The sequence below is a fragment of the Ranitomeya imitator genome, chromosome 6 (genome assembly GCF_032444005.1).
Source record: "Ranitomeya imitator isolate aRanImi1 chromosome 6, aRanImi1.pri, whole genome shotgun sequence".
In the NCBI taxonomy this organism is placed as follows: Eukaryota; Metazoa; Chordata; class Amphibia; order Anura; family Dendrobatidae; genus Ranitomeya; species Ranitomeya imitator.
In genome coordinates, this window is record NC_091287.1 from 308,868,140 (window position 1) to 308,893,046 (window position 24,907).

At 48.2% G+C, this 24,907-nt stretch overlaps 1 protein-coding gene across 7 annotated transcripts in view; it reads left to right on the forward strand.

Moving 5' to 3' along the window:
* ACD (ACD shelterin complex subunit and telomerase recruitment factor) overlaps positions 1 to 24,907 on the forward strand; it is a 108,073-nt gene that overhangs the window by 24,219 nt on the left and 58,947 nt on the right. For all 7 annotated transcript variants that reach the window (XM_069730727.1, XM_069730729.1, XM_069730731.1 and 4 more), the window contains 2 exons: positions 3,896 to 4,053; positions 22,332 to 22,413. In XM_069730727.1, the coding sequence (XP_069586828.1) occupies positions 3,896 to 4,053; positions 22,332 to 22,413 (240 nt within the window). The remainder of the gene's footprint in view (positions 1 to 3,895; positions 4,054 to 22,331; positions 22,414 to 24,907) is intronic.

Genomic DNA, 24,907 nt, shown 5'->3' on the forward strand with positions numbered 1-24,907 from the left:
GACTTCTTTGAGGCTGCGTCCGCTTTCCATTCCCGCAGCCAGAGGATACGCCGAATCGTGATGGCGTTTGATGCTATCCCCGCTACACCCCTTGCTGAATCCAGAGCTGCATGAAGCATGTAATCTGCTACAACTGCTATTTGAACCGCTTGGTCCGACAGCTCAGGAGCGGATGCTTGGAGGCCAGCTTGTAAATTTTTGGCCCAAGCCAGGATGGCCTTGGCAGCCCAAACTAAAGCGAACACGGGAGCCAGGAAGGCCCCTGCCGCCTCGAAAATTGAACGAGCCATGTGTTCTACCTGCCGATCTGCTGCATCCCTGAGGGTTGAGCTATCTGGCAGTAAAAGGAGGGTCTGTGCTGCTAGTCTAGAGACTGGGGGATCCACTTCGGGTGGATCTGTTTATTCCTTGGTGTCCATCTGTGGGAAAGGGTACCTTGCCTCCAGGTATTTGCGATTAGCAAATTTTTTCTCAGGCTGTGAGAGCTGCTTTTTAAGGATCGCCTTAAACTCTGGGTGGTTAGAGAAAACCTTAGGCGGCTTCAGAGCTCCTTCAAAGGAAATCTTGTGTTCTAGGGCCCTGGTGGCGGATCAGAAATGTCCAGCACCCGATGGATGGAAGAGATTATGTCCTCAACTAGCGCTGTATTGCTAGGGGAAATTGGGATCAGGGACCCCTCCATTTCCTTGTGTGAGTCGGAGTCACAGATGCCTTCCGAATCCTGTGTATCACTGAGGCATTCCCTGCTGGGTGAGCTGGTGTGGAGGCCTTCTCTGGTCGGGGATTGCGGAGATCTGCATTGTCTGCCCCTGGAAGGGGATGGTCTAGATGACCTGGAACTACGGTGTCTCTCCCTAGAAGGGGATGACCGTGTGCTATGGGATGACGCAGATGGACTTGACCTATGAGTCCGCTTGTGTCCTGACCTAGACGTGGATGTGCCAGGGTCGTCCTGTTCCTGAGTCAAGCTCTCCCTTTGCTGGGTAACGGTCATAGCCGAGGCATGACTCTGCAGAGCCTGAAGCAATGTGGAGGTTAGGTTCTCTATAGACTGCGTCATAGATTGCGACATCTGAGTGACCCATTCCGGGGTGGCATTAGACACCGAAGCATTGGCAGGGGCTTCTTGGGGCTCTGACACAGTAGTCTGGATGCAGTCATAGCAGTGCGGGTACGTGTTGCCACTGGGGAGAGCGGTCCTGCAGGCTGTGCAGAATTCATAATAGTTGTCCTGCCTGGTTCCCTTGGACCTTGAGCCCGACATAGTGCACAGATTGCAGAAGGGCTGGCTATGCAGAGGAGCCTTATAGGGAATATGGATAAACAGCCGAGTAAAAAACCCAGCTGTGATCTTACCCCACCAGTTTGCCCCTAGGTCCAGCGCCGAAGATCCATAGTCCTGTGTCCCCCGGAGACTGGCCTGGTCCTGGTCCTGCTGACCGGGAGATGCAGGGTTAATCCTTGTCCTGCAGCAGAAATGGCCGCCGAGAAGAAGGGGGCGGAGAGCTGAAAAAGGCGGCAGAGCTGTGTAAAAAAAAAAGCGCCCATTCTGTCTCGATCCGCCCCCTCTATGACACTGTAGAGTGTCATATTTGTCATCCGGAGGGCGGGCCTGGGGGGCGGAGAGGAGGCGGAGGCTTCAGCTAGGACAAAGCCGCGGCCTAAATTAGATGCCTGATGCCCAGAAAGGCTCCAGGCCAGCGCGAAAGTCCGGGAGGGGGCGGATCTGAACCGGAACCCCCCGGATTTAAAGGCAGGATAGCGGTGGGGCTATAAGCGGGGAAGGGGGCCCTGTGAGGGGTCCCCCTGATGCACTATAGAGCTTGTGCTGCCGCAGAGACAGGGGCGCAGGGAGCCCTGTGTCTCAGATGTGCCATGCCTGCCTGCACTTCCCCCGGCCCCGACAGGAGCCCACAGCTGGGCTGGGGTCCCTGGATGCAGCCGCAGTGTGCTGGCCCATGCTGCTGGGAGCTGCAGAGTGCTGCCTGTACAGGCCCTACCTGAGGCGTCTCAACCTAATGCCCCCAGAGGGGGATTAGGGAAAGTGCTGCTGTCACCATCAGGGAGCTTTATCCTCGCCTCGACCTCAACCCAGAGACCAAAAGGAATTGGAGAAGGAGGGGGGTCTCGACTTCGAACCAGCACCCGAGGGACTGGGGAAGGAGTGACATGGGGAATAGCCATCTCGACTTCAACCGGGCACCCCGTAATAGGGGGCCGAGGAAGGAGCCATGCCGGGAGTCTCACAGGAGACACACTTTTCTTCATCTGTAATCCTGTCGGAAAAAACGGAGTAAAATAAAAATTTTAGGTGTACCTCCTATGCGACACTGAGCAAAAACTGGAGAAGGCTGACGCCGTCCAGGGGTGTATACTGCAGAGGAGGAGCCACGGTTAACACGGATATGTGCCCACACTGCTATATACTACGTGGGCAGTGTTATATAGAGCGTGGCCAGTGTTATATACTATGTGGCCAGTGTTATATACTATGTGGCCAGTGTTATATACTATGTGGCCAGTGTTATATACTATGTGGCCAGTGTTATATACTACATGGGCAGTGTTATATACTACGTGAACTGCGTTATATACAGCGTGGCTGCTATATACTACGTGGCCAGTGTTATATACTACGTGGGCAGTGTTATATACCACGTAGGCTGCGTTATATACTATGTGGGCAGTGTTATATACTATGTGGGCAGTGTTATATACCGCGTGGGCAGTGTTATATACCGCGTGGGCTGCGTTATACCGCGTGGCTGCTATATACTACTTGGCCAGTGTTATATACTACGTGGGCAGTGTTATATACCGCGTGGCCAGTGTTATATACTATGTGGCCAGTGTTATATACTATGTGGCCAGTGTTATATACTACATGGGCAGTGTTATATACTACGTGGGCTGCGTTATATACAGCGTGGCTGCTATATACTACGTGGCCAGTGTTATATACTATGTGGGCAGTGTTATATACCACGTAGGCTGCGTTATATACTATGTGGCCAGTGTTATATACTATGTGGGCAGTGTTATATACCGCGTGGGCAGTGTTATATACCGCGTGGGCTGCGTTATACCACGTGGCTGCTATATACTACGTGGCCAGTGTTATATTCTGCGTAGCCTGTGCTATATATTACGTGGCCACTGTTATATACTGCATGGCCTGTGTTATATACTACATCGCCTGTGTTATATACTGCATGACTGTTATATACTGCGTGGGCTGTGTTATATACTATTTGGGCTTTGTTATATACTGCGTGGCCTGTATTAACGCATCGGGTATTCTACAATATGTATGTATATAACAGCCACATAGTATATAGCACAGGCCACATAGTATTTGTCTGCTATATAATACATGGCTCCTATATACTAGGTGGTCTGTGCTATATACTATGTGGCTGCTATATACATACATACATATTCTAGAATACCCGATGCGTTAGAATCGGGCCACCATCTAGTAGTGTAGTGGATAAAAGTCATTGTTCTTTGCTTTATTTTCTATTATAAATATAGTATTAAACAGGTTGTTCATGACTTTTATACTGATTATCTAGCAGTGCGATCAGTATTCGACCAGGCATCCATCCGATAAGCTGATTGCAGCTACCGTGCGGCAGGATGTGCATAGCATAAAGGGCTAGAGCAACACCTCTCCTACACTGTGTAGTGACCAGTACTGCTACTTGGCTGTCATTCTTTTCAATAGGAGCTGAGCTGTATTACAGCCACTACACAGTGTATGAAATTCAATATTTAAGGCCTGGATAACAGCATTTAAGATTATTTTTCACTCATGGGTGAATTTTGTGCCGCCCTCCTTTTTGATTTTTTGATGGTTTTCAGTTTTTTCTGATTGCCTTTTTTCTTTTATCAGATGTTTCTCTGACCCAGTTACTGATGATTGCAAGTGAAGAGAAGTTCAGTGCTTTGAAATCTATAGCCGAGCAGTGTCTGGAGCTCAACCCATCTGTAATCCAAGATGTTCCACAGCAGGGCAAGAATTTTTGGAGCATACAGAGAAACGGAAACCAGGTACTGTTGTTAATATGGAGAGTTTTTATATAATTCCTAAATTTTATCCATACATAAGTAATAGAAAATGTCATTTCCTTCACACCAATACATTATCTCTAGTTTCATTTATTGATATGTTGCACTGCAAGATACAAATTTCATGATATCCTTCTAAAGCTGCTTTTTCCTCCTAACGTAAGATATTGGGATATCCACATGAGTTTGCCTATTGTCTGCGCTGCCTGTAAAATGAAGATGATAAAGAGCTCAGAGTCTCCTAGGCTTTCTTATTCTATACAGAGGCATTGGTTGTATCAAATACTCTATTTTTCGGACTATAGGATGCACCAGACCATAAAACGCACCTAGGTTTTAGAGGAGGAAATTAGGAAAAATATTGAAGCAAAAAATGTGGTCAATTCTGTACTTAACCCCTTACCGGCATCGGACGTACTATACCGTCCGATGCCGGCTCCCCTGCTTTGATGCAGGGCTCCGCGGTGAGCCCGCACCAAAGTCGGGACATGTCAGCTGTTTTGAACAGCTGACATGTGCCCGTAATAGGCCCTGGCAGAATCGCGATCTGACCGCACCTATTAACTAGTTAAATGCCGCTGTCAAACGCAGACAGCGGCATTTAACTACCGCTTCCAGCCGGGCGGCCGGAAATGACGTCATCGCCGACCCCCGTCACATGATCGGGGGTCGGCGATGCTTGTGAATGGTAACCATAGAGGTCCTAGAGACCTCTATGGTTACTGATTGCCCGTCGCTGTGAGCGCCAACCTGTGGTCGGCGCTCACAGCACACGTGCAATTCTGCTACATAGCAGTGATCAGCAGATCGCTGCTATGTAGCAGAGCCGATCGTGCTGTGCCTGCTTATAGCCTCCCATGGAGGCTATTGAAGCATGGCAAAAGTTAAAAAAAAAAGTTTAAAAAAATGTGAAAAAAATAAAAAAAACATAAAAGTTTAAATCACCCCCCTTTCGCCCCAATCAAAGTAAATCAATAAAAAAAATATCAAATCTACGCATATTTGGTATCGCCGCGCTCAGAATCGCCCGATCTATCAATTAAAAAAAAGTATTAACCTGATCGCTAAACAGCGTAGCGGGAAAAAAATTCGAAACGCCAGAATTACGTTTTTTTGGTCGCCGCGACATTGCATTAAAATGCAATAACGGGTGATCAAAAGAACGTATCTGCACCGAAATGCTATCATTAAAAACGTCATCTTGGCACGCAAAAAATAAGCCCTCAACCGACCCCAGATGATGAAAAATGGAGACGCTACGAGTATCGGAAAATGGCGCAATTTTTTTTTTTTTTTTTTTTTTTTTTTAGCAAAGTTTGGAATTTTTTTTCACCACTTAGATAAAAAATAACCTAGTCATGTTTGGTGTCTATGAACTCGTAATGACCTGGAGAATCATAATGGCAGGTCATTTTTAGCATTTAGTGAACCTAGCAAAAAAGCCAAACAAAAAACCAATGTGGGATTGCACTTTTTTTGCAATTTCACCGCACTTGGAATTTTTTTCCCGTTTTCTAGTACACGACATGCTAAAACCAATGATGTCGTTCAAAAGTACAACTCGTCCCGCAAAAAATAAGCCCTCACATGGCCAAATTGACGGAAAAATAAAAAAGTTATGGCTCTGGGAAGGAGGGGAGCGAAAAACGAACACGGAAAAACGAAAAATCCCCCGGTCATGAAGGGGTTAATATCCCGTATCCTGGTATATATGGTACCTTTATCCTGGTATGCATGGCCCCCTTATCCATATCCTGGTATGCATAGCCCTCATCCCCATTCTGGTATGCATGCCTCCTCATCCCTAGCCTGGTATGCAAGTCCACCTTATCACTAGCCTGGTAGGCCTGGCCCCCTCATCCCTATCCTGGCAGGAATGATCGCCCTCATACCTATTCTGGTATGCAGGGCCTCCATCTCATTCTGGTATGCATAGCCCCATCACATTCCTGGTTTGCATGGCCCCATCCTTATCCTGGTATGATTGGCCCCCGCCCCATCCTGGTATGCATGGTCCCATCAGAAAACATTAAAAAAACAAGCCATTACACTTACCAGCAGCTACTTTATGCTTGTGAGCAGCGCATGGCAGAGACGTCATGCGTTGCTTGCATGGCGAAGGGCAGTTCACGGAATACTCACTGCTGTGCACGCCGGAATTGTGGGCGCGGCATGCAGCGAGCACAGTGTTAGCTGGAACCTTCCTGCAGCTGCCTTCGGTCACGTGGAATGCGGTGAATATTCATTCCCTTTAGTAGCAGCACACGTGACCGCAGGCAGCTGCAGGAAGGCTCCAGTTGACACTGTGCTTGCTATTAAAGAGCAATGAATACTCACTGCTCTCCGCACACACAATCCCGGTGTGCAGAGCAGTGAGAATTCCGGCAGCTGCACTTCGACTTGCAGCAGCACATGATGTCCCTGCCCTGCGCTGCTTACAAATATAAAGCAGCTGCTGGCATCGGAACAGATGCTGCAAGGGAGCGCCAGGAAGGTAAGTGTAATTTTTATTTTTTTTTATGTTTTCTGATGGGGAGGGTGCCAATCATACCAGGGTGAGGATGGGGCCATGCATACCAGGACTGGGCTGGGGCCAATCATACCAGGATGCTTTTAAAAGAGAAATTAATATTCAGTGCCCTCCATACCCATGGGCGTGGAATGCAGTGAATATTCATTTCTCTTAAGCAGCGGGCACAGTAGTTAGCTGCAGCAGCCGACTCCTACCTCTGTGACCCGCTATTTCGCCGATGCCGCTCCCCCACCACAGCCAGAGGTGGTATATCTGGACTATAAGGCCATGTTCACACAGTGCGTTTTTTTCTGCGGAACCGCAGCGTTTTTGCCGCTGTGGTTCTGCAGCTGTTTTCCATGCAGGGTACAGTACAATGTACCCTATGGAAAACAGGAACCACTGTGCACACGATCCTGAAATTCAGAAAAAAAGCCGCGCTGAATAGCTGCGGGAAAAAAGAAGTACCATGTCACTTCTTTTTTCGGAGCCGCAGCGGTTCTGCACCCATAGACCTCCATTGTGAGGTCAAACCCGCAGTAAAACCCGTAGATCAAAAATATATCTGCGGGTTTTATTGCGGTTTGTGGTGCCGAACCGCTGCAGCAGGAAGTGCGTGGGCGGAGTGTGGCTGCCCCGATCCCACCCCCCCATGCTCCGATGCCCCTCCCCCGTGTTCCGATGCCCCACCCCCGTCTTCTCCCTGGGCGCCGCCATCTTGCAAAATGGCGGGCGCATGCGCAGTGCGCCCGCCGAATCTGCCGGCCGGCAGATTCGTTCCAAAGTGCATTTTGATCACTGAGATATAACCTATCTCAGTGAAAAAATAGTAAATGACACCCCCCCCTTTGTCACCCCCATAGGTAGGGACAATAAAAAAAATTAAGAATTTTTTTTTTTTTTTTTCCACTAAGGTTAGAATAGGGTTAGGGGTAGGGTTAGGGTATTTTCAGCCATTTTAACCCTAAAAAACTTCCTAGAAAACACACAGACTCTGCATAGAAAACTGCATAAAAAAACGCATCAAAAAAGCACCAAAAAAAGGACCTGCATTTTCTGCAAAGAGCTGCGGTTTTTAGTCCTGAAAAAAGGATGGAAATCAGGAACGTGTGAACATACCCTAAGACACACCTCCCATTTTTTTCTTTTTCTTCCACATTTTTGGAGGAAAAAAGTGCGTCTTATAGTCCGACAAACACGGTAACTCTCCCCCATTCCCTGCCACACACACAAAATGGTCAACATTCTAATACCTTTGCCTTGTACTGATGCTGTAGGGTAAGGGTGGGGAACCTTCTTTTCTTTCTCGCCTCATTGGGGGACACAGGTAACCATGGGTGTATGCTGCTGTCACTAGGAAGTTGACACTATGCAAATAAAGAAGTAACTCCTCCCCGGCAGTATACACCCTCTGACAGGCACCAGGCAACTCCGTTTTTGCTTAGTGTCTGTAGGAGGCGGACCTGGATCTAACCCCAGATCCGCATTTCTTTTACAGGGATTTGTTTTGTTTATTAACCTTTTCCCTTTCTTTTTCAGATTTTTCCTTTAGGGTAACAGGGTGCAGTTTTCTCACCGTTTTCCCCGCTTTGAGCGACCGAGAGAGCAGTGTGGTATCACCCACATCGCACCCTCTCGGACCCGCTGGGCAGGGCTTGTCCCCTTTCACCCTTCGGGTGTTCAGGGTGACCTTCTTCCTCGGTGGCCGGTCCTGCCCGTTTCCCCTCCTCATCCCTCTCCTCGGAGTGGGCTGAGAGGAAGATGGCGGTCACTTCCAGTGACCCTCTCCCCCTGGTTAGGGGTCAACCCGTCTTCTGTGCCGGAGAGTTCGTGGTGCGGGAAGGAGGACTTCTTCCAGGACCCTCTAGTCTACAAGGGATCCTGATGGTTCCCCATCTCCAGGTAGGGGATCTTCAATCAACAAAGCCCCCCCGCCCCACTTCCTTCCCCCACCCTGCGATTTCCATATATCCTACCAGGATTCCCTTTTGATAGGGGAGAGGGTCGCATTTTCAGGCGCTGGGACGCGCTAAACTGCGGGGAAAGGGCTTCACATAACGCCGGCATTCTTTCCCTCCTTTTTATTTAAACTTGCAGGCACGCGCCCACCATTCTTTTCTGTCTCTGCCGGCTTTTCTCCTTCTTTTGGCGCTTGAGCGCCCTCTTGTGGCGGCTGGCAGTATTGCGGCCAGGAGTTCCCGGCTTTTTCTTTACTTTCTTTTTGGAGCTTGAGCGCCCTCTGGTGGCGGCCGGCAGTATTGCGGCCGGGAATCTTTCAGCGCTGCTGGGTGCGTTTCTTCTGCTTCCCCCTTCAGCGCTTGTGTCCGCCCACGGCGTCGCGCTGTCTCAGCGCTCTTTCTAACACTTCCTGCTCCCTGTCAGCGTCTGCACACCGCGTGGGACAGAAGATTTTCGGGGGAACACAGGCACCTGCGGCTACCGCTGTCGCTGTTTTTCAGCAGGCTCAGCGCTACTGCTCTCTCGGGCTCAACTCCTCCCGGCAGTACTTCTCCAGGACAAGGTAATATCCACCTATGTCCGACCCCACCCCGGCCTTTGCCACTACGGCCATCCATTACGCCTGTGCTCACTGTAAGAAAAAGTGGGCCTCAGGTCACCCTTCTGCCCGTCCTGCATTCCTCCCTCCATGTCCGTCCCTCAGGAAGCTCCTAGGTCCAGGGATGAGTGCACCCCCTCCCCTGGAGTGGGCTGTTGCTATGTCTCAATCAGTGTCCGACCTGACTAAGGTGTCTCAGTCCCTGGTCCAGGCACTTGAACGTATTCGGCTTCTCTCTAATGCCACCAGTGCCACGAACGCCTCACACGGCGATTCGCTCGCACCTGTCCCAGACCCTCACAGAGGCAGACCGGATAAAAGAGACAGAAAACGGACCTTATCTAGATCCTCTTCCAGTTCCCTGGACGGGATTCCCCTTTCTGCCCGTTCCCCCTCCTCGCAGGCGGACGTCGGGTCTGATCTATCCTCTGTCGGAATCTGACTCTGATGCAGATCAGACTTCCGGAACACAGGAGATGGTTGATAGCCTTATTTCGGCTATCATTCAGACGCTTGATCTTAAGGAGGATGAAGCGAGCTCTCAGGACGTCTCCGTTGCGTTTAAACGGATTAAACGTCTTTCTAGATTTTTTCCTAATCACAGGGAGTTTGACAACACTACCTCTACACACTGGGAAAATCCTGGCAAGCGTTTCCCTGGCAGGAAACGAGTAGACGTATTATACCCTTTTCACTCCGACCTTGTCTCCAAATGGTCCGAGTCTCCTAAGGTCAACCCGCCCATCTCCAGGCTATCCTCGCAGACGGTTCTGTCTATCCCGGACACGGCTTCCCTTAAGGACCCCACGGACAGGCAAATCGAGGCATTAGCAAAATCGGCATTTGAGGCTTCCGGAGCCTCCCTCTGCCCTAGTTTCGCCTCGTCCTGGGTAGCCAAGGCTGTGTCAGCCTGGGCCAAAACCCTGCGCAGGGGCATTTTGGCCTCTGCTCCTGCTGAGGAACTGTCTGAATTGGCGGATCAGATTTCCCTTGCGGGAAAATACCTCGTGAATGCCTCCCTTGATGCAGCGGCCTGCTCCACCAGGGCTAACAGCAACATTGTGGCCATTCTCCGGATTCTCTGGCTAAAAGCGTGGAACGCTGACCCCGCTTCTAAAAAAAAAATCCCTCACTGGTCTGCCCTTCCAGGGTTCTAGACTCTTCGGCACCCAGCTGGATCAAATGATCTCGGACGCTACGGGTGGTAAGAGTACCTCCTTACCCCAATCCAAGCCGAAACGTCCCTTCAACCGGAGGGGCCCCCAGTCCTTTCGTCCCTTTTGGTCCTTCGCCCCCTCAGGAAGCCCCAACCGGTTCTTCCTCGCAAGGAGCCCGAAGAAAACCTTCTTTCAGGCCTCCACCGCGCTGGAGGGCTAAGAGCCACCCCGCAAGACCATCTGGATCTCGGGGCCACAGGTTCTCTAATAAATGACTGGTCGCCCCCACCTGGAAATCCCTCCAGGGTGGGAGGCCGACTTCTCCTGTTCTCAGAGGTGTGGCTTTCGGTAGTCGACGACGCCTGGGTCAGGGAGATCGTCACTTCGGGCTACAAGATAGAATTTTCTTCGCCCCCAGGAAGACGTTTCCTGCTCTCTCGTCCTCCCAAACAGCCCTCCCACCTCTCAGGACTTCTCCAGGCTGTTGATTCGCTCCTCGCCTCAGGAGTCGTAGTTCCAGTGCCTCATCGCGAGCGGTTTTGGGGTTTTTACTCAAACCTGTTCGTGGTTCCAAAAAAGGACGGTTCTCTCCGTCCAATTTTGGATCTCAAGCGGCTGAACCGCCATCTTCGGATTCGGCGTTTCAGGATGGAATCTCTATGCTCGGTGATCGCGTCCATGGAACCGGGAGAGTTTCTGTGTTCCGTGGATATCCGAGATGCGTATCTTCACGTTCCTATTTGCGTACGGCATCAGAGATTCCTCCGGTTCACGATGCAAGGTCATCATAATCAGTTCACCGCCCTCCCTTTCGGTCTGGCGTCTGCGCCCAGGGTCTTTACGAAGGTAATGGCAGCGGTCATGGCCATCCTACGTTCAAAGAGGATTCTGGTAATCCCATACCTCGACGACCTCTTGATCAAGGGTCCTTCCCGTCGGGATTGCAGCCAGAGCCTCCAGCTTACTCTGGACACGCTTCTTCGCCTCGGCTGGATAATCAATTACCAGAAGTCTTCCCTGATTCCAACTCAGCGGCTGGAGTTCCTGGGCATGGAATTCGACACCTCTCTGCCTCAGGTCTTTCTTCCCGAAGAGAAGTTCCTTTCTCTTCGTCAGGGGGGTCAGGGCACTAAAGAGCCCGAATCCTCTGTCTCTCCGCCTTGCCATGAGGGTTCTGGGAAAGATGGTTGCCTCCATGGAAGCGGTCCCCTATGCCCAGTTCCACTCTCGTCCCCTCCAGCTTGCCCTTCTGTCGGCCTGGGACAGGAATCCACTTTCCCTGGATCACCCGTTTCGCCTCTTTCCCAGAGTGAAACAGTCTCTCTCTTGGTGGACGCTGTCCACCTCCATGCTGTGCGGGAGGTCATTCCTCCCTCTCCGCTGGCAGGTGATCACCACCGACGCCAGTCTCCAAGGTTGGGGAGCAGTTTTTCTCCACCTCACGGCCCAGGGCCGCTGGACTGCTCAGGAGGCGCGCCTCCCTATCAACCTCTTGGAAATCAGAGCCATCTTCCTAGCCTCATCCGCTGGGAGTCTCTCCTTTCAGGGAAACCAGTCCGCATTCAGTCGGACAACGCCACGGCCGTGGCTTACATAAACCATCAGGGAGGGACTCGCAGCACACAAGTCATGGCGGAAGTGGCAAAAATTCTGCGTTGGGCGGAGGATCACGTTCCCTCTCTGTCAGCCGTCCACATCCCAGGGGTGGACAATTGGGAAGCTGACATTCTCAGTCGCCAGGGCATCGTGGCGGGCGAGTGGTCTCTTCTCCCCTCAATCTTCAGCCAGATTTGCCAGCGGTGGGGCGTCCCAGACGTCGACTTGATGGCCTCCCGGGCAAACCACAAGGTTCCCCAGTACGTCTCCAGATCTCGGGATCCGATGGCCATCGGATGCGACGCACTCGTGATCCCGTGGACTCAGTTCCAGATGCGCTATCTGTTCCCACCCCTCCCCTTGATCCCAAGGGTCATAAAAAAGATCAAGACAGAAGGGGTCACCGTACTCTTAGTATCTCCAGATTGGCCTCGCAGGGCCTGGTATGCGGAACTGGTGAACATGCTATCGGACGTTCCGTGGAGGCTTCCGGATCGTCCGGACCTTCTTTCGCAGGGGCCCCTCTTCCACCCGAATTCTCGGTCTCTGAATTTAACGGTATGGCCGTTGAGGCCGCGGTCCTGAAGGACGCAGGTTTTTCTCATAGTGTCATCCAGACTATGATAAGGGCGAGAAAACCGGCTTCCTCGCGTATTTATCACAGGTGTTGGAAGGCCTTTTTCCGCTGGTGTCAGGACAACAATCTGTTTCCTATGACCTTTTCCCTTCCATCTCTTCTCAGTTTCCTTCAAGCGGGTCTAGATTCGGGTCTTTCCCTTAGCACCTTGAAGGGTCAGATTTCCGCTCTGTCCATTCTTTTTCAAAGAGACCTGGCCTCCCTGCCTCAGGTGGGAACCCCCTTATCGTCCTCCTGTTGAGCCTTGGGATCTCAACCTCGTTTTGGACACCCTCCAGCGTGCGCCTTTTGAACCGATTCAGGACATTTCCTTCTTGCTTCTATCCTGGAAGGTGGCCTTTTTGGTCGCCATCACCTCCATTAGAAGAGTGTCGAAGCTGGCGGCATTATCCTGTCGTTCTCCCTATCTAGTAGTCCTTCATCAGGACAAAGTGGTTCTTCGTCCGGTTCCTTCCTTTCTACCAAAGGTGGTTTCGGCTTTTCACATCAATGAGGACATTGTCCTCCCTTCCTTGTGCCCTTCCCCGGTTCATCCCTTGGAGAAATCTCTTCACAAGTTGGATGTGGTCAGGGCTATCCGAATTTATCTCGCCAGAACTGCCTCTTTTCGTCAGGCCGATTCTCTGTTCATCGTCTCGGAAGGGCGGCGAAAGGGGTTCCCTGCCTCCAAGTCCACAATTGCTCGTTGGATCCGTTCGGCGGTTCTGGAGGCATACCGTGTTCAAGACAAACGGCCTCCGTCGGGGGTGAAAGCTCACTCTACCCGGGCTGTGAGAGCTTCCTGGGCAGTTCGTCACCAAGCTTCGGCCTTGCAGGTTTGCAAGGCCGCAACGTGGTCATCCATTCACACCTTTGTAAAATTCTACAAGGTGCATACTCAGGCTTCTGCGGACGCGAGCCTGGGTAGGAGGATACTGCAGGCGGCGGTTTCTGACCGGCCGACCTAACTCCTCTTTTTCTGCAGAATATCCCGCCCTAGGGACTGCTTTTGGACGTCCCATGGTTACCTGTGTCCCCAATGAGGCGAGAAAGAAAGAGAGATTTTTGGTTCTTACCGTAAAATCTCTTTCTTGGAGCCTTCATTGGGGGACACAGCACCCTCCCTTGAAGTTGTACCGTGTTGGCCAACGTGCCGTTGTTGTGGGTTGGTACATAGGTTGAGTTTTATATTATCTGTTCCTACTACTGCTTTTGCACCAACTGAGTTGCCTGGTGCCTGTCGGAGGGTGTATACTGCCGGGGAGGAGTTACTTCTTCTTTATTTGCATAGTGTCAGCCTCCTAGTGACAGCAGCATACACTCATGGTTACCTGTGTCCCCCAATGAATGCTCCAAGAAAGAGATTTTATGGTAAGAACCAAAAATCCCTCTTTTGCCAACGGCCATATGGATATTTCACCCCTTCATGATCCAGCCTATTTTGACCTTAATGACCTGGCCATTTTTTTGCAATTCTGACCAGAGTCCTTTATGAGGTAATAACTCAGGAACGCTTCAACGGATCCTAGCGATTCTAAGATTGTTTTTTTCATGACGTATTGGGCTTCATGTTAGTGATAAATTTAGGTTGATAATTTTTGCGTTTATTTGTGAAAAATCGGAAATTTGGCAAATTTAGAAAATTTAGCAATTTTCAAACTTTGAATTTTTATTCTGTTAAACCAGAAAGTTATGTGACACAAAACAGTTAATAAATAACATTTCCCACATGTCTACTTTACATCAGAACAATTTTTTGAAAAAAAAATTTTGTTAGGAAGTCATAAGGGTTCAAAGTTTATCAGCAATTTCTCATTTTTCCAGCAAAATTTACAAAACCATTTTTTAGTGACCACATCACAAGTCCCTTTGAGGGGCCTACATGACAGAAAACACCCAAAACTGACACCATTCCAAAAACTGCACCCCTCAAGCTACTCAAAGCTACATTCAAGAAGATTATTAACCCTTCAGGTGCTTCACAGGAACTAAAGCAACGTGGAAGGAAAACATTGACATTTTAATTTTTCCAACAAAAATGTTCTTTTAGCCTCAAGTTTCACATTTTCACATGGGGAATAGGATAAAATGGATCCTAAAATTTGTTGGGCAATTTCTCCTGAGTACACCAATACCTCATATGTGGTCATAAACCACTGTTTGGGCACACAGAAGGGAAGGAGCGCCATTTGACTTTTTGAATGGAAAATTAGCTCGAATCTTTAGCGGACACCATGTCACATATGGCGAGCCCCTGTGTGTCTAAACATTGGAGCTCCCGCACAAGTGACCACATTTTGGAAACTAGACCCCCTAAAGAACTTATCTAGATGTGTGATGAGAACTTTGAACCCCCAGGTGTTTCACTAAAGTTTATAGCGCCTGGGCATGAAAATAAAAAAAAAAGCATATTTAGTCCCCAATTTTTTATTTTCCCAAGGGTAGCAGGAGAAATTGGACCCCAAAAGTTGTTGTCCAATTTGTCCCGAGTACAGTGATACCCCATATGTTCGAGAAAACTACTGTATGGGCACATGTCGGGGCTTGGAAGGAAAGTAGTGACGATTGGAATGCAGACTTTAAAGGAATGGTCTGCTGGCATCATGTCTCGTTTGGAGAGCCCCTGACGTGCCTAACCAGTGGAAACCCCCTAATTCTAACTCCAACCCTAACACAGACCTAACCACAAACCTAACCCTAATCCTAACCCTAACTTTAGCCCCAACTCTAACCCTAATGGGTAAACTGGGGTGGAGGGGGCAGTCACAGGGGCAGGGGGTGATCACTGTTGCACCACTGATCACCCCTTTCCTGCACCAGTGATCACCCCCTCCCTGCACCAGTGATCACCCCCTCCCTGCACCAGTGATCACCCCCTCCCTGCACCAGTGATCACCCCCTCCCTGCACCAGTGATCACCCCCTCCCTGCACCAGTGATCACCTCCTCCCTGCACCAGTGATCACCCCCTCCCTGCACCAGTGATCACCCCCTCCCTGCACCAGTGATCACCCCCTCCCTGCACCAGTGATCACCCCCTCCCTGCACCAGTGATCACCCCCTCCCTGCACCAGTGATCACCCCCTCCCTGCACCAGTGATCAATGGTGCTGGGAGGGGGTGATCACTGGTGCAGGGGGGGTGGAATCAGACAGTGGGGGGAGCAGAGGACAGCACAGAGGGGAGCACATACCGGATGGCAGCAGGGTAAGCAGCGGCGGCTGATCACGGTCGGGGGTGGTGGCGGCGCGGTGGTGGCGTGGACATCACGCAGTGGCGGCAGGCGAGGGCAGCCATAGTTGACACTGCCCCTCCACATCTGATTGGAGGGATAGCATCACATGGACGCTAGCTCCAATCAGATCTGGGGACGGTGACACAGATCACCTAGCTCCAGCCAATGGCCGATGATATTGCAGCATCGGCCATGGCTGGATTGTAATATTTCACTGAGTTTCATTGGTGAAATATTACAATCCCTCTGATTAAAAGTGAAACAGTCATTTTCAACAGCCAATCAAAGCGATCGTAGCCACGGGGGGGGCAAAGCCACCCCCCTGGGCTCAAGTACAAATCCTCCTGTACCTGCAGGTCGGGTGACATTTGAGTTAACCCGTTCACCCGACCTGCAGGAACGCGATCCCGCCATGACGCCACAGGTCGGATTGGCACCGACTTTCATGACGCCTACGTGGTGTCACAGGTCAGGAAGGGGTTAAACCATCCTTCAGGGGTCTTACAAAATTATCAACTTGAAAATTACCCTGCTATATTGGGTCAAACATTAAATTAACTCACCCCTAACGTGATGGCTGGATCTGCTTCTCTTTGGTGCGGCCTCTGATTTTAGGTTATATGGATGATGTTACTACTTGTTACAGCTTTTCCAGGTTTACAGCAGTTTGTTGTGCAGGGGACTCTTTGCAATGATAAGTTTTGTAAAGAATTTGCAGTTGTACGTTGTGCCAAACACAGAACTCAACCAGTTGGAGCTCTGCAGTATACATAACACAGACACCGAGACTGCTGTATATACATCACATAGAAGGCACTGAGACTGCTGCATTTACACCACTGGATACATGGGCTGGGGCCCGCATGTCATGGGACACATGGGGCTGGGGCCCGCACATCACTGGAGACATGCTACTGTAACTCCGCCCACGGAGTACGTTCTAACCAATGTAATGTTCCATTACATGCACCACAGCATCCTTTAGTGAACAGTGTGTGCCTTTGTTCACAAAGTAATTAGAAATTAAAGCGCTAGCAGCCGTCAAAATTCAGCTTCCAGCCAGAGAACTTAGGTCCCTAGGAATCTGCCCAGGAGCTGGAAAGAAGGTCATCGTCTACGGCCGGTGGGCCTGAGGTTCCCCACCCATTCTGTAGGGGAAGTGTATAGAAGATGGAAGCCTCCTCAGTGCTGAGACAAAGTAGTAGAAGCACATAACACTGCTGTCCAAGATTAAGCTTCTGCCCCTTTGTTTTAGCAATCGCCTTGTCACTATGATTTAAGTGCTGTTAAACTGCAAAAAAAAAAAACTCCAGTGGTTTTTATTGGGTTTATTGTGTAGTAAAGTTGACCTGGCAACATGTTTCTTCAGGTCTGTAAGAATATGTACCAAACTTGCATAGTTTTGTCTAATAATTTCCTGGTCCAGTCAGCTGTTCGTCGTGTGAAGAAGCAACCAGAGCATCCCTGCCAATATCTAAAAGAAAACATGAAGGGTTTTTTATTTGGAAACATATACCTTACACTTTTAAACCGCTGGCTGAACAGATCTGAAGTCAAGATTTTCCAATTGATGCTGTACAGTGTATATATACGTTTGTTTTTAGGGTTTTTTTTTTAGAAGTATGATCACATTGAGAGCCCAACTTGAATTTAGGTACAGATGTGGCTAGGGGCATAGGAGGCACATGTGATTTTTTTGCAAATTGAATATCCTATTGATTTTTCAGAAATGCGTTTTGAAAGTTTGCATTTGATTCCACATGTGTAAAATATTAACAAAGTTAGTCTTGTGACATGTCTTTGAAAGCCCGTACTGTTCTGAGTGGAACGGTGTTTTTCCCATTTCTCTATCTTGTTTCTTGCCAGAGTTATGAGGAGAAACGTAAAGGCATGGAACACAAAACTTTGCATTTTTTCACAACTTTGAAAATTAATTTAAAAAAAAAAAAACTAAAATTTGTAGAATTTTTTTTTTTCTTTACATTTTGCAAAAGTATTAAAAGGAACCTGTCACCCCCAAAATTCGCCTCTAAGCTAAGGCCACCGGCATCGGGCTTATCTACAGCACTAGATAGTTGCCCGATTCTAACGCATCGGGTATTCTAGAATATGTATGTCCACGTAGTATATTGCCCAGTCACGTAGTATATTGCCCAGTCATGTAGTATATTGCTCAGTCACGTAGTATATTGCTCAGTCACGTAGTATATTGCCCAGTCACGTAGTATATTGCCCAGTCACGTAGTATATTGCCCAGTCACGTAGTATATTGCCCAGTCACGTAGTATATTGCCCAGTCACGTAGTATATTGCCCAGTCACGTAGTATATTGCCCAGTCACGTAGTATATTGCCCAGTCACGTAGTATATTGCCCAGTCACGTAGTATATTGCCCAGTCACGTAGTATATTGCCCAGTCACGTAGTATATTGCCCAGTCACGTAGTATATTGCCCAGTCACGTAGTATATTGCCCAGTCACGTAGTATATTGCCCAGTCACGTAGTATATTGCCCAGTCACGTAGTATATTGCCCAGTCACGTAGTATATTGCCCAGTCACGTAGTATATTGCCCAGTCACGTAGTATATTGCCCAGTCACGTAGTATATTGCCCAGTCACGTAGTATATTGCCCAGTCACGTAGTATATTGCCCAGTCACGTAGTATATTGCCCAGCGACGGAGTATATTGCCCAGTTACGTAGTATACAGCACAGAGCCACATAGTATATTGCCCAGTGACGTAGTATACAGCACAGAGCCACGTAGTATATTGCCCAGCTATGTAGTATATTGCCCAGCCACGTATGACACAGGTTAATAAAATTAAAAATAAACATACTCCCCTTCCGCAGGCGCGTTGTAGCACTGTCGCCTGTGTGGTGTGCAGGCGGCATCTTCCGGTCCCAGGGTGTGCTGACGTCGCGGTCACGTGACCGTGTCGCGGTCACATGACCGTGATGTCACGGCAGGTCCTTGTCGTGCAGGGCCTGTCATGACGTCGCGGTCACATGACCGTGTAGCGGTCACATGACCGTGACGTCACGGCAGGTCCTTTCCGCGCAGGCGCACAGAGCTTGTGATGACGTCGCGGTCACATGACCGTGACGTCATGGCAGGTTCTTCTGCCAGACCATCCGTGCGACCGGAACGTGCCGGTTGCGCCGCGAGGAGCGGGAAAGGCGGCGTAGGTGAGTATATAATCATTTGTTATTTTTTTTATTTTTAACATTCGATGTTTTTACTATTGGCGCTGCATAGGCTGCGTCAATAGTAAAAAAAAAAGTGGTCACACAGGGTTAATAGCAGCGGTAACGGACTGCATTACACCGCGGCATAACGCGGTCCGTTACCGCTGCCATTAACCCTGTGTGAGGGCAGACTGGAGGGGATGTAGGCGGCCGCCGGGCAGTGAGTGCGGGGAGTAAGGAGCGGCCATTTTCTTCCGGACTGTGCGCGTCGCTGATTGGTCGCGGCAGCCCTGACAGGCAGCTGCCGAGACCAATCAGCGAACGAATAACCGTGACAGAAGGACAGACAGACGGAAGTGACCCTTAGACAATTATGTATATAGATTCTGTAATGCTGTAGATAAGCCCCCGATGTATCCTGAAAGATGAGAAAAAGAGGTTAGATTATACTCACCCAGGGGCGGTCCTGATGCAGTCCGATGGGTGTCGTGGTCCGGTCCAGCGCCTCCCATCTTCATACGATGACGTCCTCTTCCTTGCTTCCTGTCGCTGCTCCGGCGCAGGCGTACTTTGTCTGCCCTTCTGCCCTTTTGAGGGCAGAGCAAAGTACTACATTGCGCATTCGCCGGGCCTCTCTGACCTTTCCTGGCGCCTGCACACGGCAGTACTTTGCTCTGCCCCCAACAGGACAGATAAAGTACGCCTGCGCAGGAGCCGCGGCAGGAAGAAAAGAAGAGGATGACATCGTATGAAGATGGGAGGCGCCGGACCCGGACCGCGATGCTCATCGGACCAGAGCGAACCGGGACCGCCCCTGGGTGAGTATAATCTAACTTGTTTTTCTTCTCTTTCAGGTTACATCGGGGGCTTATCTACAGCATTACAGAATGCTGTAGATAAGCCCCTGATGCCAGAGGCCTTAGCTTATAGGCGAATTTTTGGGGTGACATATTCCCTTTAAAAATAGTGGTAATAGTCATTCATTTACTTGACTTGGAATGATTCGGTGGTTTAATTTTTTTTTTTTTTTTATATAAATATTTTTAAAACTTTGTCATCAATCAATATTTCAGTAATGCAGTACATTATATCACATTAGTGAGTACACCCCTCACATTTTTGTAATATTTTATCTTTTCATGGGCCAAAATTGAAGATATGACACTTTGATACGATGTAAGGTAGTCAGCATACAGCTTGTATAACAGTGTAAATTTCATGAGCCCTCTAAATGGCTCAACATACAGCCATTATTGTTTAAATCGCTGGCAACAAAAGTGAGTACACCCTTAAGTAAAAATGGCCAAATTGTGCCCAAAGTGTCAATATTTTGTGTGGCCACCATTATTTTCAAGCCCTGCCTTAAGTCTCTTGGACATGGAGTTCTCTATAGCTTCCCAGGTTGCCACTGGAATCCTCTTCCAACCCTTCATGACGGCACCATGGACCTGATGGATGTTGGACACCTTGCGCTCCTCCACCTTCCATTTGAGGATGCCCCACAGATGCTCAATAGGGTTTAGGTCTCGAGACATACTTGGCCAGTCCAGCACTTTTACCCTCAGTTTCTTTAACATGGCAGTGGCTGTCTTGGAGGTATGTCTGGGGTCGTTATCATGTTGGAATACTGCCCTGTGGCCCAGTATCTCACAGTACATGCTGCCATTCATGGTTCCATTGCACCTTTTGTATATCTATTTTGAAAAGACAACCTCTGGACATGACGTTGAGCATGTGCACTCAATTTCTTTGGTCGACCATGGTGAGGGCAGTCCTGAATGGAGCCTGCCTTGTTAAACTGCTGTGTGGTCTTGGCCACCATGCTGCAGCTCAGTTTCAGGGTGTTGGCAATCTTCTTATAGGCTAGAACACCTTTATGTAGAGCAACAATTCTTTTTTTCAGATTCTCAGAGAGTTCTTTGCCATGAGGTGCTATGTTGAACTTCTAGTGACCAGTATGAGAGAGAACGATAGCCCCAAATTTATCACACCTGCACCCCATTCACTCCTGAGACCTTGTAACACCAATGAATCACTTGACACCAGGGATGGAAAATGGCTAATTGGGCATAATTTAGCCATTTTCACTTCAGGATATACTCACTTTTGTTGCCAGCAGTTTAGACATGGCTGTGTGGGTTATTTAGAGAGCACACCAAATTTACACTGTTATACAGGGTGTACACTGACTACTTCACATTGTATCAAAGTGTCATATCTTCAATGAGGGCACATCAAAGATAGTGGCTTTCACTACGTCCCCAACTGCCATTGCAACCCATTGACATCCTGTGATCTCGGGGTATTGGGTGCCAAAACTGACACCCCACCAGCATTGTGCCATTTAAATGCTACTGTCAGATGGAAAGCTTAAGTTTTGAAACAACCCTCTCTGGTCGCTGCTGTTAGCGGCAGGCTCTGGCTGTATGGCTAGTGTCACCCGTCTTGTATGGAGAAGTTACTGAACCCACTCCATACATCCACACCCGACATGTGATGTACAAGTTTGGCACATGGGAGTAAATAAATATGTTTGTAGAGATTAAATAAAAAAAAGCTTGAGTGGAGCAATTTTAAAATATCTTCATGTTGAGTTTTTTTTGCAGCATTTTTTTTAATGCAAATTTGACCTGCTTTTTACAGTACCAGCAAAGCCTATGAGGTTTCAGAAGTCTCATGCACACACCTTGTTTTTTTTCCTGACTTTTGTCAGCGCTGCGTTTTTGCAAAAAGCAGCATGTCACTTGTGTTTTTTCAGCGTTTTTTACCCATTGCTAGTGCAAAAAAAGCTGCAAAAACACATATCAGGTTTTGGTACAAAAACTAGTGAAGTTGAATTAAATGATATTTTTTTTTTTATTTTATGCACTAAACTAATCAGCAATCACAGGCGACAAATGTACCCTAACAAATATGTTGCAAAAACCTAAACAAAACCTGCTTTTGTACATTGCTTCTTTACTGCCAGGAGAGTAGGTTTACCCTGCTGGGGGAAAAAAAAAAACTTCAAAATTGAAACGTTTGAACATAGCCTTAAAGTGATTATCAATCCATTTTGTGCATGCCTATGGACAGCAATATCACAGTGATAAAAAAAAAAATGTAGGCCTAAGAGCAGCACACCGCCATCCCACATTGTGTGAGGGTGGCCTTTATACAGGACAGTGATTTTCTGTTGCTCCATATGTATCTGATGCATCTTCATTCACCTGAATAAACGCTATAAACTCCCCACATGTTGGACCCCTAATCAAGATTTCTCCAAATTTTAAGACCTCATGTGGCAAAGTTCAATCTAAAATCTATCTCGCATGTATGCAATCCGATTTACAAGAATTGATAAAGATTCTCCCAAGAGCAAATTTGCAATGTGTTTATATATTTTGTACTTTTTTTAGGAGAATGCAGAACAATTTGTTATCCCTTTAGATTTGCTTCTTATTCCTCCACATGAGGAAGCCATTCTGGAACAGATGACAGGTATGTAATACACATGGCCACAGCATCACTGTGTTAAAACCTAATAAAGTGTTTATAATTTTGATATTTATCAATGCTGCTTTGTCCAAATACTTTTTAGCCTGTGAAAATGGAGGAGTTATGTAAAATATGGCTGCAATTTCTGAACAGTTTTTATTTTAAACCTTTAACAAAGTTAACCCCTTAGGCTTGTTTCACACTAGCATTTTGAGGAGCTGCGGAGGGCTGAGGACTTCCTCTGTGAAGCCCCGCCCTCAGCCACACCTCCGACGCTAGCTCCGCCTACTTATGCATGCGGCCTGCATACCTATCTTTAACATTAGGTACGCAGGTCGTGTGGCTGTATGCGGATGCTTCCGCATGCATCATTTTGACGATGCGGCGAAAAAAAGAAATTGCTACCAGCTGCGTCCTACGCTGGTCGCCGCATCGTCAAAACGACGCATGCGGAAGCATCCGCATACAGCCGCACAACCTGCGTACCTAATGTTAAAGAAAGGTACGCAGGCCGCATGCAGAAGTAGGTGGAGCTAGCAGTGGAGGTGCGGCCGAGGGCCGGGCTTCATGGAGGAAGTCCACAGCCCTCCGCAGCTCCTCAAAACACTAGTGTGAAACTTGCCTTGGTGACAGACAGTACGTCTTTTTACTGACCTAAGATATAAGAGAGTAGCCTCCCCATACAGGTGATAATACAGCAGCTGTCGGCTGTGCACAATAACTGACAACTTGCTGTATCAGATAGCCACAATCAGTTTTGGCACGTCCATATGTTTAACCCCTTAGATGCTGCTGTCAATCATATATGAATGGTTAAAAGTGTGGCGGCTCCCTCTTTATCCCCATTGGCACCTTGGGATCATGATTGTGTGGTCCAGATGTTTACCATGGCGGTTCACGGCCAAATAACGGCCTTAGAGTTTGCCAGCTACAGCGGCCTATTTAATAGTCAGCGACATTTAGGTGGTAAAAATAAATTTTCATTCCTATCATGCCACTTTGTATTCCTGAAAGGCACTTGAAGGGTTAATAAACTACCTGACAGCATTTTTCAGGGTGTCAGGGGTGTTGTTTTTAAAATGGTATAACTTTTTGGGTTTTCCCAATATATAGGACCCCCAAATTAACTTCAAACCTGGATAGGTCCCAAAAAAATAAATTTTGCAAATTTCCATGATAAAATGAAAAATTCCCACTACAATTTAAACCTAAAATGCCAACAAAATAAAACAACATTTTACAAATAGTGCTGATTTAAAGTGTGGGAAATATTACTTATTTATGTTTTTCTGTGGTATGACTATCTAGATTAAAGGGAACCTGTCACCCCCAAAATCGATGGTGAGGTAAGCTCACCGTCATCAGGGGCTTATCTACAGCATTCTGTAATGCTGTAGATAAGCCGCCGATGTTACCTGAAAGAGGAGAAAAAGAGGTTAGATTATACTCACCCAGAGACGGTCCCGCTGCGGTCCGGTCAAATGGGTGTCTAAGGTCCGCTCCAGCGCCTCCTATCTTCATTCCATGACGTCCTCTACTGGTCTTCATGCCGCGGCTCCGGCGCAGGCGTACTTTGTCTGCCCTGTTGAGGGCAGAGCAAAGTACTGCAGTGCGCAGGTGCCGGGCCTCTCTGACCTTTTTGGCGCCTGCGCACTGCAGTTCTTTGCTCTGCCCTCAACAGGGCAGACAAAGTACGCCTGCACCGGAGCCGCAGCATGAAGACCAGAAGAGGATGTCATGGAATGAAGATGGGAGGCGCCGGAGCGGACCTGAGACACCCATCGGAGCAGGACCACCCCTGGGTGAGTATAATCTAACCTCTTTTTCTCCTCTTTCAGGTAACATCGGCGGCTTATCTACAGCATTACAGAATGCTGTAGATAAGCCCCTGATAACGGTGAGCTTACCTCACCATCGATTTTGGGGGTGACAGGTTCCCTTTAAAGGGATAATCCTTCACAGTTTTAAAATTGCTAATTTTTTTACATTTTGTCAAATTTCTATTTTTTTTATATAAAAAAACACAGAACATATCGACCTAAATTTACCATTATTATAAAGTATAATGTGTCACAAAAAATTGTCAAAATCACTGGGATTTGTTGAAGCATTCCAGGTTTATTACTACATAAAGTGACAGTGGTCAGATTTTAAAAATTTGGCTCTGTCACTAAGGGGTTAAATCTAAGTCTCACTTGCTACTCTGTCTCTCTCAATATTGGCTTTGCCATGCTGCTGAAGCTCACCTCCAGTTATACTGTTTTCGGATAGACCTGCCTTTCAGCGTCAACTTTGCATATCTGTTGATACTCTCTTTGGGTGAGATTTTGACGGGCAGCTCTTTTTTTTTTTACAGTCTTGGTTACAATTGAAAGTGCTGTTCTGTAACCTTACTTCTAAGAACTAGTCATGAGCGAATATACTCGTTACTCGAGATTTCCCGAGCACGCTTGGGTGTCCTCCGAGTATTTTTTTATTGCTCGGAGATTTAGTTTTC